Below are 19325 nucleotides of genomic sequence, written 5' to 3'. Positions count from 1 at the left end.
AGAGGCATCGCGAGCAGATACCCCATCTGCAATGTCGGCAAGCGCTCGATTGACTTCAAATTCGGTATACTGGACCATTAGACTATAAAGAGTAGATGCTAGAAAAATAAAGCGATTTGATGAAGAATAGAAAATGTTGTGATAGTTAGAAGTTGGAGGGCATCTAGAAAATGGGTGGCTGGGCGGCATTTTCGGGTGGCCGAAAAGCAGGGGTGGCCGAAAAGTGGGTGCTTTGACTTACCTCTACATCAGTTCAACGGTCTGTCGCAATCTCATGGCTGTCATCACGCAATACCCACCCCAAGCCCTTTTCGTTAACAAACATGTGGGTGTTCATGCCGCTCAAAGACATCAACACCACAGCGAAGGCAGACATGGATCATCCTCGCCGACAGACGCACTATCCACACATGGCAATCGGCTCGTCATCTTACGGCATTGCGCAGCTTTCCCCAGTCGGCATCTGTACACCTTAAGCGATTCCCCTCAATCCCCCCAATGGACCCAGGCGGGATTCCTTCCGCTTAATTCAGTCCCTTGCAATTCGGCTTGAGTTTTTGCCTGTCGTTTTCGGTCCGTAGCGTATCACTGCCACAGGCGAAAACTGCTGCCCAGGGAATAGACGACATTGAGGAACATGGTCCGGGCCACTCTGGATCACACCCCCCACGCTTTAAAGCACGACTCGTTGGGCCCTTAGTTTACAGCGCAATAACCTCTGGCAATTGCACCATAGATAAGGAGTGTGATTTGCTAAAGAGGACAAGCTGCATATGAGGTGATCGTCTTAGTCCATCGCGCCAGTTTGAAGGGTTTTTTTTTGTCTGCCTCTCGAAGCCCCTTGCCATCCAATGCCAGGATGGAGGATCAAATTTAAGATGGATCGGGCTTGGGACCTACATCCAGATTATCGGGATTGTGGAGGGCGTGTATAAAGGTTCTTGCATCTCCGCGGACCGGACCACGTTCCCGGTACCTATGCAGTTGTGACGCTGTTGATGAAGCTCTAAAAGGCTTCTGCAAGACTCGTTTACATTGTGACAGCTGGGTTGTCAAGTGTCTGCAAGTTGCATTCCGCCATGGCATCGAAAGGAGTCGAAGGGCCCTTCAAGGACCCGGCCAAAGAGGTCGACACCACGCAGACACAGGCTGTGACAGACACCTCTGCCTCGTCATTGCGAGAACAGGTTGCTCAACACTACGGCTCCACGGATGAACATGTCTTCTCGGACCCCAGTGCCGCCGACTACTGGCGCAAAGTATACGAGAAGGCACAGTATGAGAACCGCCATCGATTCGATCCTAGCTACCAATGGTCAGCCGAAGACGAGAAGAAGTTGGTCAGAAAGGTACGTCATTCCCCTGTGCATTTAGAACAATTGCGGCGTCGAGTGAGAACTAACTTAACTGGATTTGTTTAGATCGACAAGAGAATTATGGTGTGGGCTTGGGTTTGTGCACCTCTTCCGTCAATAAGTGATTGGTTGCTGACTAGTGATGTCAAGGTTATGTTCTGCGCTCTCGACCTTCACCGACGAAACATCAACCGTGCGATTTCCGACAATATGGTGAGATTCACCCAGGCGACGGCAGCGTGTACCGGCCGATGACTGACATGGACAAAAGCTTCCTGAACTCGGAATGACCACGAACGATTTCAACTATGGACAAACAGTTAGTTTCCAAGGATGACAGCATGATGGCGTTGATAGGCTCACACATGGGGGTAGATTTTCCTACTGTCGTTCCTCGCCGCGGAGTTGCCCAGCGGCCTCATCAGCAAGAAAGTCGGCGCTGATAGATGGATCCCGTCTATTATGGTCGGCTGGTCCATCACGGCCGGTTGTCAGGCGTTCCTGTCGAATCGTGCGGGGTTCTATGCTGTCAAAGTCATGCTGGGTCTTCTGATGGGTGGTTTCATTCCGTGAGTTTAGGAAGATCCGAAATGATGGCTACCGGCAATTGCTGACTTACTACAGCGATATCGTACTCTGGCTTACATACTTCTACAAGTCCAACGAGCTGCCACTCAGACTTGCGTGGTTTTGGACTGCTCTGAGTACTGTCAACATTGTGGGGTCCCTGGTCGCCGCTGGTGTACTTCAAATGCGAGGTGTGGCAGGATGGGCTGGTTGGAGATGGCTGTGAGTCCACACTACGACAGGGATGCGATCCTCTGAACTAACTTTGACTAGCTTTCTCCTCGAGGGAATCGTAACACTCATCATCGGCATCTTTTCGTGGGGTTTGATGCCTCCCGGCCCCACTCAGACCAAGAACTGGTTCCGGGGCAAGAATGGTTGGTTTACCGATCACGAAGAGTTGATCATGGTGAACCGTTTACTGCGGGACGACCCGAGCAAGGGTGACATGCACAACCGGTAAGACAAATCTCTATTTGCACGTAACGACACGAGCTAATTCCTTGAGTAGAGAAGCCGTCGGCCCGTCCCTCCTCTTCAAGGCAGTCAAAGACTGGGAGCAGTGGCCTCTGTACCTAATTGGCTTGACCACCTATATCCCGCCCTCCCCGCCCAGCACATACCTGTCTTACATCCTGCGACGTCTGGGATTCTCCACGTTCCAAGCAAATCTACTTGCCATTCCCTCGCAGTTCCTGTTCGCGATCAATCTATTGATCATCTCCTGGGTATCCGGACGAGTCAAGGAGCGGGCCATCGTCTCATCCATCTCGAACTGGTGGATCTTCCCGTGGCTCGTTGCGCTCGTAGCATTGCCAGAGTCTACTAGCACCTGGGTCCGATATGCCTTGCTGACGGGTCTTTTGAGCTACCCGTACTGCCACGCCATCCTTGTCGGCTGGAACGCGAAGAACAGCAATGCGGTGCGGACAAGAGCCGTCAGCGCCGCGCTGTACAACATGTTTGTGCAGGCGGGCAACATCGCGGCTTCCAACATCTACCGGGACGACGACCAGCCGCTATACCGTCGCGGAAACAAGGTTCTTCTTGGAATCTGCTGTTTCAACATTGTGCTGTTCTACTTCGTCAAGGCCTTCTACATCTGGCGCAACAAGGTCCGCGACAGGCGGTGGAATGCGATGACCAAGGAACAGCAGGAGGATTATGTTATCAATACCACTGATGAGGGACAGCAAAGACTGGACTTCCGATTCGCCCACTGATATGCCGCGAGTTCTCGGTAGATAGAATCAAAGGCTTCTTCTTCGAGATTGTTCAACCCGCCAGTGCCAGCCCTAAGGACCTAAAGACGTCGTCACCGTCGAAGGTATTGGAGCGAGAAGGGTTTTGCCATCTCCGGCACGCGGCACTGTTTGGGACTCTTCGTTAGTACTATAGACTTTTGAGATACATAATAGTCCATACAAGCTTCTCTGGTCACAGTTTTTGACGTGTCGTACACTAACCGTGGACATACTGCTAGATTGGTGTCTACAAGCTGATTAATGTAGAGTAATTGAGTGACAAGTTGTCCCGCATCAGCACATAACAGAAGTGCCTACATCAGAGGGTCTTTGCTCAGTGCTCGATATTTTGAGAAGATTCGGCAGCAAACGTGCTTTAAGAAAGAAATCCCCTGGCGCTTAAACTGTAAGCATCTTATCAAAAGATCGTCCTCCGCCAGTCGATTTAGGGTGGAGATGGCTTGTCGCGATGGACCAAGTTGGTTAGCCAAGTCTCAGGATAGAGAACGGCTATTGGCCGAGTGCGCTGCGGTGCAAGAAGAATGTCATCTCGGTACTGCAGCACGGCACAAAATACACTAGTCGAATCCTTCGCGTTTCAGGGGCTAGGCAGCCTCCTAGGGAACACTATTCTGCCATGATGTTTTGATATATCAAATCCGATTTCAATCTAATCACCAATGCGATAGCCTAACGAACTCCTGCGGCGTTGTGTTTCCCAGGCTCTGCGAACGTCAGAAGCCTCTGTAAAACGATTCAGTCACGTCACGGAGCAACCAGCCTTGGGCCATACACGATGAGTATTCTTCCTGGAACAGAAGCGCCATGGACCTCGCTCAATATTCTCTCGAATTGTTCCCTTACCGGCGAGTACGTCGGCTGGATCGTGACACAACATAATGAGCCTCCATTCCCTAGAGTTGCGAGGTTTTGGCGTACGGCGACAGAAAACCATGACATCGAGCCTCCATCCAACGCCGAAATTATCGAGTGGCATGAATGGGCGCGTTCGAACAGTACCCACTTGGGCAATGACGTGAACCGGTACAGGCCCTGCCGGCCTGAGATGTGTCAATCCATCGGATCAGAGATTGATGGAGGTCTCGCAGGCTTCGGAGTAGGTCTTTTCTCGGGTTGCTGCTATACTATGATGTCCTGACACCCCCCAGCTGCTCGCTTCGTATGGCTTTGAAACTATCGTGTTGACCGTGTACTGCTTGTTTGCGGTCCGACGTTTCTTCACCCGCCGCAAGAACGCAGGCATTTTGTCTGAAAAGCCTCACACAGCTGCATCGGACAGCAAGCCTAGACTTGTTACGCGTATCAGCGTGGCCTCGCGGTGCACGACGTACGACTTCTTCACCGCGGCCGCTTTCCTCTCCCTTGGAATTCAAGCCACCGTCATCTACAGTCAGGTTACGCCGGTCGCCTACCGGTACAACTCATCCCTCCAGCTCATCGTTTCCGCCATGGCCTTCTACCCGCTCGCGGCAATGCTCCCGCTGGTCCTTACATCTGTCCGACGCAGCTGGTTGAAAGGCGCCGTCCTCATTTGCCTCTTTGTCATCCATACCGCGGCGTGGGTCTTATGTACTAACAACGCCCAGGAAGACTACTACCAAAACGAGCGCGTCTTCGACCTCTGCCCGGAGAATCATCCGCCGCAGGGGGTGGTCTCGGCAGCCATGTTTACCATGGCTGCCATGGTCTGGATGCCGCCCCTCTTCGGAATCTGCCTGAGCGTCGTTCTCTGCTTCTACCGGTGTAACAACCGCAAGATGTGGCGGGCGAATTGGCTCAACAAGGTTGCCAACTGGGCAATGGTTCTGTATGCTGCTGCGAATTTCATCTGTACGTGGGGTGCCTGGGTCATCCTCCTTGGCTTCTTCAGCAGTGCGCCGCGGAGAGCGGAGGAGACTTGGAGTCTTGGCCAGGCCCTGGCTCTCACCCCATGGATACCGGTGCTGGTGGAGCTTGTGACCATCCTATGCTGTAAGTCCTGCGTGTCTTTGACTTTGAAGAGGATTCCACTAAAATGATTCAGTGGGTACGGAGGCGGGCTTTGCCGGCCGCCTGCCGCTCGAGTTTCAAGTGGTGCGGCAAGAGAAGCTTCTCCACCAGCAAGAGGGTGCTGCGTTCCTCGACGATGCTCGCGTTCGTTCGATGGAATGACGAGGATGAATGCAGAAGCGCATGGATACCGGCGTGGGGAGTGCATACGGTCTTAGAGAGCATAGAAGGGGTGGAAGACGTGTTGGTCAGTCTGTCTTCTGGACGAGCCTGCTCGTAAAACCTTGTGAGAATAACCAATTGTTCAGAGTCAGAGCGAGCAGAGCACCTTGGTCAAGGGTGGTCTCTGAGTCTAAGTGCATGTGCCTGTGCTGCCACAGCGATGAACACACACGCAACTCCTCCATCTGAATGTCTGAGTGGTTCCTGGCAGCTCAGTTGCAAACTTTGTCTAGGACAACCCGCAATCTCGAGAAATCTCAAGGACGTAAGTATGGCGTATTGTGCATGACGACGCTCTAGTAAGAACTCTTGTTCATCAGGCGAGTTCCAACAGAGTCATCTTTATGCGACGGTCTGTTCAGTCGGTGAATTCGAGCACCACGCAGGGCTTTCAGCTCGTTACGACGATGCCTGAAGCAGAACGTTGAGATATTGGAGAACAACATGGTTTGGGTGTCCGTCGGCCTCGAAATCAATGTCACGATGGGTGCTGGAGTTGCTGCGAGATCAGCGCGAGAAGCCACCGGTCATCACACGCGGCCCAGAGTCAAAGTCCTAGAGCATGGAGTAGTTGGCTTCCGTATATTGTGGGATCGGCAGTGTGTGACGTGCGACATCATAGAACCCCAACGAAGCACACCATTTGTCTAACTCGCCGTCTGCTGCTCCTCGGTACGATCCGGGGAGATCCTCGGCGGCTCGTCTGAGAAACGCTCGATCAACCACTCAATCGAGCCTTCGAGTCAGCGCGATCCAGACACTTCCACGTCCCCGTCTCGGCCACCATCTCGTACTTCTGGGAATGCGTCTCAAAAAGATACGAAAAGATCTTTTCTGTTTCGCCGCCGAGCACTGGTAGGTCAACGACGTCTTCCTCCAGGAGGACCCACCCGGCGTCGTCGACGAGGTTCCAGAACTCGTTCTCGTCCGGGTGCCGCTTCTTCCAGGCGACGTAGATATAGGTCTGTGCCGAGCCTTGGGGACTCTTGGCAAGGTTATGCACGTGCACTGCCGTCCAGGTATTGATGAGAGAGGGGAGCACGTCGACGTTGTAGGTGCAGTCGCTCATGACGATGAGGTTCCACGATTTGGCTTTGACGAGCGGGCCGAGCTCGCCTTTGCGCCCGTCATCCCAGTCGAGGTTTTCGTATTCTGGGCGTATAGACGCCGTTCCCGCTCTAGTTAGGTGTTCGATATTCGCTCTCGCGCGTTGCTCCGCCTCAGGGAGGTCAGTCATGAGGATGCTGCTCTTCCCCTCCGGATCCTCCCTAGTCATGATTTGCGCAAGTCCGTTACCCAAGATTCCTACGCCGCATCCAAGCTCGAGAATGTTCAGCGGTCCTTTCCGAAAAAGTAATCCGTGGAACTCGTGCATGTGCCAGGGATGCTTTCCCGCGTTGTAACTTTCTCGGCCGTTGACGAGCCAGACTCTTGAGATGGCCATCAACCCAGCATCCCAAATATGCCTCGCAATACTCTCTCCAATATCCTCCTCAATCTCGATGAACGGCTCCGATTGCCGATCGCCGTGTGCAAGCCTCCTCACGCACGTTGTCGGTGCCTCATGGATATCTGGCGTCTGAACATCGGCCCATACGGGCATAATCTTTCCACATTCGTCTTCGAATCCTGCGAAAGCAACACTGGTCGCCAGCTCAGCCGACTGGCCCTTGTCCGCGCGAACAACAACTCTCAAAGGGCCCGGGCCGGGGTTCGGGAGGAACGGGGCAGTGAGGTGCTGAGCAGGAATATCGGCCTTGAGGACACGCATCCCGGGTGTCCATCGCAGAGTCTTTTCCGCAGCCAGGATCATGGACTCGGCGGCTTGTTGCTTCTTTGGCTGCTCCCAGCCTGCGCTGACCTTGAGTTTGACGGGATCATTGTCGTCGGGGTTCAGGAAGGAGTCGCCGAGATCCGTGGTGACGGAGAGAACGACATTAAGAGACCACGGGTGCTTTCTGCCCTTCTCGTACGTAAGCTTTGGGGCTCGTAGGAGGCGGATGTAATGCATTGAATCAATAGGCTCGGAGGCTGGCTTGTTTCGTTGCGCTCATCTCACAGCGAGTGTCTGCCGGGTCAATGAGAGGAAGGTGAGAGAGCCGATGAAAAGTAAGGCATCGCTTAGTCATCAGCAATTGACCAGTGAAATGCATTGAAAATATCAATTTGCGCAAGTGTCGCAGACCCTTCGGGGACTTGTTACGTGCTGTAGGTCGGACTTCAAGTCGTACCTAAATAGGGCGGCATGCTTTGGGATCGTTCAAGAGCCAAAGACACTGTTGTAGTTGGCAGTGTCTTCGTTGTTGAACCATTTCCCAGCTCCATAAGACAGAATGCCTCAGGCCTGCTGCAGTATGTGCTGAGCGCTCGATAAGGGGGGCAGCCAGTGAATGGTTTAGTTCCAATGGACATTATCTCCCGGTAAATTCTATCTTTCCTTGTAGACTCAATTTTTATACTTACCAAAGGACACAATTCAGAGATGGGAAACGCACATCCCGTTGCCGCCTTGGACTGTGTTGCCGCGGCACCAGCTTCAACAACGCAGACCGTGGCCTTACACAGACTCCAGCCAGAGCTTCGCTGGTCTCATTGCTGATGGAAAGAAGGTGGAGACTGCAGCCGCTACGCCATCTATTACTGTGTACTTGCCTTACGGGCCTACATATCGCTAGACATCACGAACCCAGTCCCGTTCTCTGACCGGCGACCGGCGGCACTGTGGATCCGGGGCTCCGTGGGCCTTCCAGGAATCTGCCCCGCCGCCTGCCAATCTGGAATTTCTCCCTCCATCAACCAAATCACAAACACAGCGAGGCTTGCTTCGAAGTATCAATCCGTCAATTCAATGGCGCTCCCAATCCGAACTACCGACGTAGAGGACAAAAATCCGAGGCGATCAAGTGACGCCTCGAAACTCCCATCTCCGATCCCCAACGCGCAGAAGCTCGGAGGTCGCCGCGACCGGACGCAGCGCAGCACACCTCCTCCCGCGCTACGGACGCCTCCGATAGCAGGAGGTCGGCGCCCCATCCCGCGACCGTGATAAGCATCACGGCCGATAAAACCGCCGCGTGCATCCATCCCCAGTCCACCATGGACGCGATACAAACTCCCCCACTATCTTGATTGACCTGGCGCAGAATTCCACTTTACTGCTACAACATCAACCCAACATCGCCCTTATCGCGCCCTCCATTCCAAGAAAACCCACCATGGCCGACGAAGCACTCCCACCCCGCGACCCTGAGACGATCCTCTCCTCCATCCTCTCTCTAACCGAAAACCGCATCGTGCCCCTCACCCGCCGCGGCGTGGCCTCGGGCTGCAAACTCTTTGGCGCCGCCATCCTCTCCTCGGCGACCCTCGAACCCTTGACCGTCGCCACCAACGACGAGCGCGCCTCCCCCTTGCTCCACGGCGAGATTAACTGCATCCAGCAGTTCTTCACCACCACCTTCCCGGACCCCTCGACGCGGCCGAGCCCGCGGACCGACTGCGTCTTCTTCGCCACGCACGAGCCCTGCTCCCTCTGCCTCAGCGGCATCGCCTGGTCCGGCTTCCGCGAGGTGTACTACCTCTTCACCTACGAGGACAGCCGCGACCTGTTTGCGATCCCGCACGACATCAACATCCTCGAGCAGGTCTTCCGCGTCAGAGCCGAGGGGGAGGGGGACGAGGCGCTGGGCAGGAGGCCGCTGTATAACCGCGCCAACAAATTCTTCACGGCGCGGAGTCTGGCGGATCTGGTCAAGGAGCTGCCGGACGGCGAGGACAGGGCGCGTTGGGGGCGGGAGATGGAGCGTGTCAAGGGGCTGTATAACGCGTTGAGTGACACGTACCAGGAGGGTAAGAAGGCCGGCGCGGAAAGCTCTAGCGTGTGGAAGTAGAGGCGGAGTTTGCTAGGAAGGGGGGCGTTGGCCCGGTTCGAGGTCTGCGATGGTCATGTCGGCGGTGGCTGGTGCCTCGGCGCCGTTGACGGGCCGGTCAGTTCCAGAGCTGGGGACCGAGCTGGTTTGTCTACGTTAGTGTCGACATCGTTTCCCGCCGGTGGAAAATTGGTGCTGGAGGCTAGGCTTCTGCAGCTATTGCTGGCAAGACTTGTTTCCATTTTCAGCTGGGAAGCAAAGCCACGTCAAACGTTTTCTATAATCACCCCTAAAATAGAAGACGTCTCTCATAAACTGGCTCAAAGCCAACTTCCCGTGATGAAGGTCAACATCGGCCGGCCGCGCCTTCACCGGCCACGACGTCCGTGACGGCCCTGAAGGATTGCTGCAACGATCAACGGCGCATGCGGCACCCGCCATCCCGGGGGCCGACGACAAGTGCCCGGTTCTTCAAGGCAGCAGGATTGCGCACCTCGCCCTCGACATCCCTTGCCCTTCCCGAAGGAGAAAACCACACTTTCTTCCTGCCGCCGCAACAGGACCAGGAAGGAAGCGGCGAGCGCACTGTGCTGAGAATCCGGCGGCTGCGAACCCAGCAAAGTCGTGGCGGATATGCATGGCGGGGTAAGCAGACCGGGGTGCCAGCGGTACGGACGTACCCTGGTCCACGAGGTATTGTACCTCGAGTTCTTCACGCCCCCCTATGGGTCTTCAGCGGCGCGGAGGAGCCGTCGTCATTGGCCCGAGGCTGCGTCGGTCCCATGTGGCCCGCGTCGTTTTACACTAGGTAGCAGACACATGCGAAGTTTGCGCAAGCGTGTCCGGCGTGGAAGCACGTTGCGGAACGGGCTCGCCCGGAGCGACGGTCTACGAGGGGGTGGTAATGGGCTTCTGCTGGTCGGATCGGCCGGACATGGCCCTATGTCCCGGCGAGCTGGTGCGCGAAGAATTTGCTAGTATGACGAGCCGAAGAGCTGATGGCCGAACTGTTGCTACTGCGCTGTTGTGCGAGGGATGGGTGTTCGGTCTGACGATATCCTCGGAAGTGAAGTGCATCGCATTTCGAGACTATGTGCCTGATGGACCGAATCCAACGCAAGAAATGCAGCGTAGACACGCACGCCGTAGTCGTGTAGCACCGCAATGCTGAAGACCGAAATGTGAGGAGACGCTCCCCTCCCCTCCCCCATGCATGATATGAGATGACGGGACAAGTTGTCCGCAACAGCGACCCGCACCCTACCCCTCCCGGCCATCATTTCTTGTTCTCGAACAACCCCTCTTTGGTCCGCGTGCATCGACGCCAATCCGTGACATCCCGGCGGATAACGCAGTGCAGTCGAGCAGCGAACCTGCTTCGCTACCATCCACCCGCTGGAGCGCAAAGGGCGCGGCAGCCGCAGTCAGTCACAGAGGCGTCCATCACGCGCACCGTGAAGCCCGCATTCCAGTCCAGAGATCGGTGCATCCACGGAGGATTGACGTGCCCCTCGGCCATGTTTCGTATGACAAACGGCCGAGACGGGAAACAGGTTCACCCGAAGCTTACCTGAGCAAAACACGCCCGCGAGGGTTTCTCACAACGGGAAGACGCAAGAGCAGGGGGCATCATGGGCAGAGGGAGGGGGAGTGTGCAGCGACGTGATGGATTCTCGGGCCCAAAGCGGTGATTCGGTGACTGTTTGGGGGTGATTGGTTTGGTTTGGTTTGGCTTGGTTTGTGATGCCAACCTCGATGTGAAGAGGACGAACGCTTGGAACGGGCCGTAACAGCAGTGGCAGCGGGCTGTCATGCCTCTCCACCAAGCACTAGTCTTGAGCTACATGTTGCACTTTGAATAGGTGTGTGGGTTGCAGCGCCGTGAGAAATGACGCAAGTCCACCAGCGTCTGCGCGGCGCTGAGGAACCATTCGCATGCCCAAAAATAACGGCACGCATTCTGCTCGCCGGGTGCCGTGTGCTGATTACTGCAGGTCGCCGCATAGCGCTTGTACTATGCCGCGCTCTGCATTGTGCGGGCGTGTGTGTGTTTGCACAGCGCATGCAATGCGGTTGGGGGGGCTCCAGAAACCCATGTTTGGGTGGTTTATTATGGCAACTCGCGCGCATTTGGGTAGCAGTCGTGCCACGGCCAGTTCGTAGGTGGGCGAGTTGCACCACATGCGAGAGAAGTGGTCAGCTTATGCTGGTGACTGGAGCCCTTTGGTTGGGGAGTCTGTTGGACTTGTGGTTGTCTGACAGAGGCTGAGCCGATTACGATGACTCTTGCTGCCGAGTTTAGGGGGCCAGAGTCGTACGTCCTGTTGAAAAGTCATGGCAGAAGGAATGGGCCGAGTTGACAACGTCTTGACAGCGAGGGACGATGATGTCAGTTGCGGTTTCGAGACGAACGGGCGGGAGAGGAAAGCAGGGTCCAAGTCGGATCAGAAGGATGGCCTGCCCAGTCTTGTCAGCCCGTTCAAGGTTTCCCCTCCTTTCGCGTCTCTTCCTTCTTCCTGCTCCCCCCTCCTTTCAAACGTCGACCCCTCGTCCGGCGGGCAGCTTTGGCCCTCTCCGTTTCAATCCCCAGGGCATGTTTCCTTTTGATGGGCCCAGGGCGGGTCTCGCGATGGGCCATCGGCTATCAGCCCCGCCTTCTTGGTCTGTATGTACTTTGAAGTTACTGATGTTAGGATGAATGATTTGGTCTGAGCTATCGTACGAAGTATTAAGACTAAACCGTGTTGAGATTTCAGCTGCATAAGACAAACCCATGTTGGGGGTACCGTGGGTATCACTGCAACTTTAACCCCCCCGAGGCCTTCCATTGACAAAACTCAAGAATGCTGGAGGTCGGCTGCACTGCAATTTTAAAGCCCCTAACGCCTTTCTATCATCATCGCTGTTATACAAGTAAAACCCCTACCGAGCACCACATTGCAACTAGGTATAACACCCTAGGGGGGCGCTGACGCATGTCTCAACGGCTCACCAGCCTCATGTGAGCCGTTGCAAGGGAGGGCCATCAGAGACATTAGCACACGCAAGGGCGCGATCAAACCAACAGGCCTCAGCCAACGCCTCAGCCTTTTCTGAACCATCCGCATCACCACTGTCTCGCAACTCCTATCACTGTGCCACCGGGCCTACAGCGGGAGGAGCGGCATCCTCCCAGACCCATTAACCAGCTGTCCGTCATCTCAGACACGGATGCCCACCTCTTCCCGCCTCTCTTACACCTGACACTGACATACCTACAGTCCCGCATGAAAGACTCATACGCCGTTCCCGTCCGTCATCCTGCGTCCTCCGTTACATCCCACAGCCCTCCGCCGCCTCGTAAGGCTACCAGGCCGTGGCCCACGGCCCACGAACAGGCCATCTGGCCCCCAATCTTGCACATGTTGCGCCTCGTCCAGATCCGAAATGTGCACTTTCCAGGCTGCATCGCACCAAGGGCCGGCATCGAATCACGAAGCAAGCCACAGTAGCACTAAAATTGCTCTGCGTTCAGGAGTACCTGACACTTTCACGCAACTAATGACATATCGACGTATCAACCTCTGCGGACCAGGGTATTTGATCACAAAGTAACCATCCTGAGACCTGCCTGTTCAGCCACCCCCAGCACCCAAGAAAAGAAAAGCAACTGCAACCTGAACGTGAACGAGCGCGGCGTGAAAAGCAAGCTGAGCCAAAAACGTGGTGTCGCTCACTGCCGGTGCAATGCACACCACCCGCGCCGCTGATTGGCCGCCGAAGCGCTGAGGCCGACGTCCCATGTATCCGGACTCCCACTTCCGCCAATGTCATCCGCTTCCCATCCGCTACAGTGCAACCCGCCATTCCGCATCTCGCTCTCCCTGCCGTCCTAGTCTCTCGCCTGGTGTGCCCCCTTTTCCCAGCCTCGCCGTCTTCTTTTTTTCCCGCGCAGCGCATCCCGTGGCTGCATCGAACAAACAGACCATCCCTGAACCAAACGTACGGAACGGGAAAAGCAAACGGCCACCGCGCACACACCTCGTGTCCCCAGCCTGCCGTGCCGCCCAAACGCCCGCCGCGAGAGACAGGGAACGCCTCTATCACGAACTCGTCACACAGAGCCCTCCACTGTAGCGCCCAGGACACTGGGCTGGGTGCTCCCACACCAAGTCAACCAGCCCGGCTGTAATTCCCTGAATCCAATATGTTTCGTCACGGGTGACTGGCGCGGCGTAACCCTATCGCAGGGTATCTGCCAAACGCCGCACAGAGGAATTGGCCTCAGGGTTGTCGCGGCACAGGCAGATATGGCTGTCATCCAGGTCCGGAAGTTCGGAGGTGTTGGAACCAGCATCCGAGGTCGTTGAACCTGGACCACGCCAAGAAGCAGGCTCCAGTCAGGGCAACCCGATATCCGACCCGGTAGAGGCGTTGGAAGCTGGGTCGTCAGACTCTGGTCGGCAAGACATGACTGGCATTGAACCTTTGGACACGACCATTCAATTCAATAACCCGTCTTCAAATCGGTGTACCCTTGCCTCTGGACCGCACCTCCCACCTCCCGGACCCAGCCCAACCTGTGCTTGACATTCAACTCAGTCACCGGCGTCGCCTCCAGCACGCCGCCGTCATCTAGCGTACCGACCTGGATGACGGCCACGGGAGGCTGAGGACCGCCCAGCGGCATGTCGTAGATCGGGCTGCCGCAGTCCCCGCAGAACACCATGGAGAACTCGAAGCCGTCGTCGCAGTGCCGGGTCGTGAACGTCTTTGGTGTTCCCGCCAACAGAGCGAAATCCGAGAGAGGCACCGTGAGGTTCAGCGAGGTTGTTGCGCCGGTGATCTTGCGACAGGGCCGACAATGGCACGTTGAGGTCTGGTTGAGGTCAATAGAGCTCTACGCTGCCGGTGCATCGGTCTTGGTTCACCTCCAACGGGGCGTCCTTGCCGAGACTGATTTGGTAGCGGATCTTGCCGCATAGACAGCTGCCGTTTGCCATGCTGAGACGTAGAGGGGACCTTAGTGCATCTGGGTTATTCTGAAGACCTGAGAAGAAAAGAGCAAGACAGTTTGCGATGGACAGCCCGTCGTATCTCATTTAATCCTGTTGGCCGCCAGAGCAGCGTAGCTTGCCGTCCGGGATGAATACTGAACAGGCGCTGCGCGCCAATTAGCGGACAGCAACCCCTCCTTTGATACCCGGCCGAGTTTAACACTGGGCCTTGAACGGGTTGATTCGAAATACGGGCTCCTCCCGGATGCAGGTTGACCAACGTGTTCCCGGTCGTACCAGACTCATTTCCACTGCGCGTCGAAGTTGGGTAACTTCACAGCGGTTTGTCGTCGACGACCAGACGAGCATGGGCGCGGCATCGTTGGACCCCGAGAAACACCCCCTATTCCTTACCTAGTGTATGACTCCCGCCGTGCCCAAACAGCGCCGAAAAGCCCGCCCCACCCGGATCAAAGTGATCTGCCACCCCCGGCCGACCGGCGCGCCTCACGGCCCCCCCAGCGCCGGTGTTTCGTCTCGGATGCCCCACGTCCGTCCGCCTCTGTCTCTGCCTGCCGGGCGGCGTCCTGAGTCGCGTTCAATCACTTGCATGCAAGACAGTCCCAGAGGCCCAAGAGCCGCTTCATCGGCTGGGGCTTTCGGGAAAGGCGAGCCTCGATCTGGCCGGCACATGACGGCCGTCTCGCAGCGCGTCGCCACCCGTGACCACTTCCCAACCTCGCCGGGCCTTTATGCGGAACGCCTGTCTGACCGAATGACTAAATGACTCAATGGCTCCCTCGCAGGACTGCAAGACGCGCACCAGCGTGCAGCGCATCGCCATGTCGCGCGTGCTCCGCTGCTCGGGCCTCCCCAGCCGGCAGAAGCGCACGTCCGTCAAAGGAGTGAGCAAACAACCAACCCAGACGGCCGTGCAAACCAACCCGTTTTCCTTCTTCTCGTTCATCCCGTCTCCCGTCTCATCACATACCCGACCCGACCCCCCTCTAAAAACAAACTCCAAGAGTTCAGACAGCTGCAACCGTGCCCAAACGACCCTGAAATCCGAACAGTGTTTCTGCCACGCAACGCGCACCATTTTTACACACATCACCCATCCCGCCGCCCTCAGCCGTCCCGTTGGTGGGCAGGTCTGTGATTCCGCTGTGGCTGGATCAGAAACGCACAAAAAGGATGCAAGAAAAAAAAGAAAAAAGAAAAAAAGAAAGGAATTTCAAAATCTGTTTCTCCCACACACACACACCGAGCAAAGCCCTGGCATCCTGGCCCGGGCGTGGCAAACGCAACCACGCACCTCAGCCCCGTGTGTCCCGTCGACCACAATCAAACGCGAATCGCGCACGGCAAGACACCGTCCCGGATGTCGCCCTCCGCTGCCATTTCCCCCAAGACACACCCTCCTCTGTGAACGCTCATCCATCATCCATCATTTCTTCAGCCAGATCCCCCCCCCCCTCTCCCCATCGGAAGACGGCATCCGACGGCATCGCGGCCGCTGAGATGAGCGAGGGCCATGGAATGCGTCAAAGACACCCGGCCCCTGGAACGTGAACCCAGCGCATGCATGCCCGTTGAGCGGATTGTCCAAAATAAATCCAAACCACCCTGTCTCGCCCGCCCGCCCGCGACTCAACCCATCGAAACATTCCAGCCCAAAGGGCCCACGGAGGAGCCTCGCTCGCTCCTCCGGAGGGTATGGTCTTGGGTCTCGGATGCCTGGGTGTCTCGCAAGGGGAGCGGCCATTTTCCCCTGACGAATGACGAATGCCTGACGAATTCCTTGCCCGAGATTGAGTTCGAGACACAGCTTCTTGTCGTTTGCCGTCTACCGCGCAGGTTGCCCGGTCACGCAAACCACCCCCCGTTGTCCGCGCCCATTGCGAAATGCCAGCGGGCCCCGTCAGATATGACAAGCAATATGCGAGTGGACATGAGTCCAGATGACGGCAAAAGAGAGCCGGAAAGAGACAAAGGCGCCGCAGCCTTGTAGGCGTTGGTTCCCGCAGAGAAAAGATCCAGGAGATTGGCGGCCACCCTGCGAGATCGATCCCCCCCCCCCCCCCCCATCCCGCCGTGTCCACCCCGTCCGCCCGTCCGTGAGGATCCCATCCATTCCGCGTCCACCGGCCTCGCTCTTCACACTTGGCGCCGTATCCCCTTCCAACACCGTAGATAGACCCGAATCGAGAGTCGTGAAAAGGTCTCCCCACGAAAAACCCGCCCGCGCAATGTCGCGCATCGTAAACCCCAGTCGCATGAACTTTCGCGTCCGGGGTCCGTCTACAAGGGTAACCCCCCCGGAGCAGGGAGGCTGGTCGCGGCCGAGGGTATGACCTCATAACTGGGACCGTTTCCGCGAACCACGAGCAGTCGCCGCGGCGGCGGCTTGGGACCGTCCCGCACGGACGGGACAGCAGTTCGCGACCGTTCGTGGGTCGGGTACTGCAGTTCGAGAGACGAGAGAGGCCATGTGGGACCCGCCATCACAGGCATTATTATCATGAGATGACGTTGTTCTCGCCAACGTCCTAGTCGTTGACGGATTCGTCTCCCGCCATCTCGAGGCCAACAAACATGTCACGATGAAAAGGTTCTGGGCACAATGATGTTTATGGATGATGCTGTTTGATTTCTGCAACTATTCTCTCCGACTCCCTTCGTCCACGGGAGTCAAAAACAAGGAAAGGGAAGGGGTATATCCAGCTCCTCCGTGATCTTCCTGCCAGAAAGGAAATGTGTGTTCGACTCTGCAAAAAATATCGAGTCGTGTGAACCTGTAGTAAAGGATGCGCCTCCAGTGCGGTCGAGTGGATATTGCAACAGCAATCCAAGCAAAACAAGAACTACCAAATCCCGTATCCGTCTAAAAAAATTCCAATAAGTCATCGCTGCGTCCTCGCAAGTCGACGACGGTATTACACATAAAAGCTGTTTCCATAGTGCGCGCATCTCGACGTGGCAAAGGTCCAGGCTGGACGAACTCGCCCAATAACAAAATATCCCAAACTTGCGCGCGCGCTGTTTCTATCCATGACTGGACCGTGGTCCAGTCTCCCGTAATGATCATGTCGCAACCAAAGCATGCTTTTGATGTCCATCCCTCTAACACAAGGTCGATGATGCCGTGCGTTCGTTCGTTCGTAGTCGTTCTCGTTCCCGTGTAAGTTCGGGCCCGTGTGGTATCTTGGGTATCGCAAAGAAAATTCCTTGGTGTGTATCCCCGATGCATAATAGCTCGCGCCAGATTATGTTTATGGTGATGAAGACAGAGAGAAGGTCCAAGTCCGTGGCAAGGTAGGAGATGGATAAGGAAAAACTCCCTGAGGAAATGAGATCCGGAAAACAGATTCCTAATCATACAATCGGCAACTCCCTCCGTCGGTTCAATATGGGTTTTCTTGGTTCGTTTTATGTGGTAGTGGTACGTGCGCTCTCCGAGTGGCAGTCCGCGGGCATCCATGGAGAAGAAGATCCGTCCGGGAAAAGTGGCAGCGGACAAAAAGGAGACCAGGCAGTATCCAGAAAGAGAAAGGTGGGTCCGTTTACTGCGTAGGGTTGCGGAGAATGTCTTCACAGTTGGCGTCGAATCTCAGGTTGAAGAGACGAACACCCTGCATGAAACGCTCAGTCTTGTCCAGCTCGCGCTCGCGGCCAAAGAGCGTCTCGACAAACTCGACGCCGGCGTTCTTGCCGAGCTGCGTGTTGCCCTTCTTGCTGGCGGCCTTGAGCATGGGGGACTCGCAAGTCTTGAGGAGCTTGCGGAGCTTGTCAGTGAGGCGCTCGCCCGAGTCAATGAAGTCATCGATGAGCTCCCTGTTCTCAGCACTGCGGACGCGGTCAACAACCTCCTCGGCGCGCTTGACCTTGCCGGCCAGCTGGATCAGCAAGAGCCAGAGCTCGCCTGCCATGTCAGAAATAGGAGTGGCAGGCCCATGGTGATAGACGGTCCAGTCATAGATCCACTTGCCCAGGGAGTTAGAGTCAAAGACGCTGCCAAGCAGGAGGATAGGCTCCTCGGTAGGGTCCCAGTTCTTGAGCGAGTAGCCCGCGGGGATCTTGTGCTTCTTGGCATCCGCCTCGGTAGCCTGGCGAGATGGGGGAGGCTTCTTGGTGTGGGAGCTGGCGGGACGGGTCGTGGATGGCCGCTGGGGCACCGAGGCCGAGGAGCGACGGGCGTGGGTGTTGGCCGAGGGGCGGGAGGTGCGGGGAGGCTCATAGGGCTGGGGCTCGCGCTCAATGTAGGTGAATCCGCTCTGTTTGGGATAGTGGTAATCAGTGGCATATCCTCTCCCGGCGTCTTGATAATAATAAGATTCTTGATGAACAGAGTGCCTCTTGGTCCTCTGGCGCGACGACTGGGCCGGCAACACATAGGTACGGCCATCCACCTCGATGATCTCGTCCTCGTCGGATTCTCCGTGGGGCGTCGAGGCCCGTACATAAACATAAGAAGCTCGGCGCTCGCGCTTTGGTTGCGACGGAGTGGCCCATGAAGGCTTGTGCGAATGATGACCACTACTCACATTTGCCGTGGCATAGTAGCCATCGCTCGTGTATCGAGGCGACGCCGTCGGCGGACGGGGACTGAACTCGTTGAAGCCGCTGCTGGCGTTGCGGAAGTGCGCACGAGTGGCCGGCCGCTGGGGAGTGGCGCCGGGGTAGTAGTAGGATGAGGGTCCCCGCGGGGAGGGTGTTGGGGTTGCCGACTGGTATCGTTCTTGGTGGTAGTAGTACTCCTCGCCAGGAGTCGATCCGGTGTAGGGGGATGAGTAGTTTGCCATGTTGACTGATGGGTCTCTCTTGCGACGTCGTTCTGGGGCGTCCACGATGTTCTCTTCTTCTCGTCTTCTTCTTTCTCCAGCAGCTTCTTCTGCTAGCTCTCACGTCTCCCCCCAAAATGTCGTCGTTGGTGGTTGTTGCGGAAGTCTGATACCAGGGCCAGGGTGTCGCGCCGATGTCGAGGCACGAAAGAAGGTGAAGCGAGTCACCTTGGTATGCGGTCGGAAGATAGAGGAGAGGGAATATGTCTTCTGTAGCCGAACATGACCAAGTTTGATATAA

General features: G+C 56.3%; 6 protein-coding genes across 6 annotated transcripts; 3 read left to right on the top strand and 3 right to left on the bottom strand.

Moving 5' to 3' along the window:
• Positions 1-1079: 1079 nt before the first annotated feature.
• On the top strand, positions 1080-3145 carry ColSpa_09794 (putative transporter; the record flags this gene model as incomplete). The annotated part of the gene is made up of 5 exons (XM_049276006.1): positions 1080-1349; positions 1731-1924; positions 1980-2144; positions 2196-2381; positions 2434-3145. The coding sequence occupies 5 exons, from the start codon at positions 1080-1082 to the stop codon at positions 3143-3145; spliced, it is 1527 nt and encodes a 508-aa protein (XP_049131963.1).
• Positions 3146-3962: 817 nt separating this feature from the next.
• On the top strand, positions 3963-5338 carry ColSpa_09793 (uncharacterized protein; the record flags this gene model as incomplete). Its single annotated transcript, XM_049276005.1, has 3 exons — positions 3963-4283; positions 4336-5158; positions 5211-5338. 3 exons carry the CDS (start codon positions 3963-3965, stop codon positions 5336-5338), a joined length of 1272 nt encoding a protein of 423 aa, XP_049131962.1.
• Positions 5339-6116: 778 nt separating this feature from the next.
• ColSpa_09792 (UPF0676 protein) lies at positions 6117-7409 on the bottom strand (the record flags this gene model as incomplete). Its single annotated transcript, XM_049276004.1, has 1 exon — positions 6117-7409. The coding sequence occupies one exon, from the start codon at positions 7407-7409 to the stop codon at positions 6117-6119; it is 1293 nt and encodes a 430-aa protein (XP_049131961.1).
• A 1204-nt stretch (positions 7410-8613) lies between these two features.
• Positions 8614-9288, top strand: ColSpa_09791 (uncharacterized protein; the record flags this gene model as incomplete). The annotated part of the gene is made up of 1 exon (XM_049276003.1): positions 8614-9288. One exon carries the CDS (start codon positions 8614-8616, stop codon positions 9286-9288), a length of 675 nt encoding a protein of 224 aa, XP_049131960.1.
• A 4465-nt stretch (positions 9289-13753) lies between these two features.
• On the bottom strand, positions 13754-14249 carry ColSpa_09790 (uncharacterized protein; the record flags this gene model as incomplete). Its single annotated transcript, XM_049276002.1, has 2 exons — positions 13754-14146; positions 14178-14249. 2 exons carry the CDS (start codon positions 14247-14249, stop codon positions 13754-13756), a joined length of 465 nt encoding a protein of 154 aa, XP_049131959.1.
• A 3557-nt stretch (positions 14250-17806) lies between these two features.
• ColSpa_09789 (uncharacterized protein) lies at positions 17807-19045 on the bottom strand (the record flags this gene model as incomplete). Its single annotated transcript, XM_049276001.1, has 1 exon — positions 17807-19045. The coding sequence occupies one exon, from the start codon at positions 19043-19045 to the stop codon at positions 17807-17809; it is 1239 nt and encodes a 412-aa protein (XP_049131958.1).
• Between the last annotated feature and the right edge of the window lie 280 nt (positions 19046-19325).

This window comes from Colletotrichum spaethianum (genome assembly GCF_022836535.1).
Source record: "Colletotrichum spaethianum MAFF 239500 DNA, contig30, whole genome shotgun sequence".
Classification (NCBI taxonomy): Eukaryota; Fungi; Ascomycota; class Sordariomycetes; order Glomerellales; family Glomerellaceae; genus Colletotrichum; species Colletotrichum spaethianum.
Note: the sequence above shows the minus strand (reverse complement) of the source record. Positions and strands in the feature narration are given on the sequence as shown.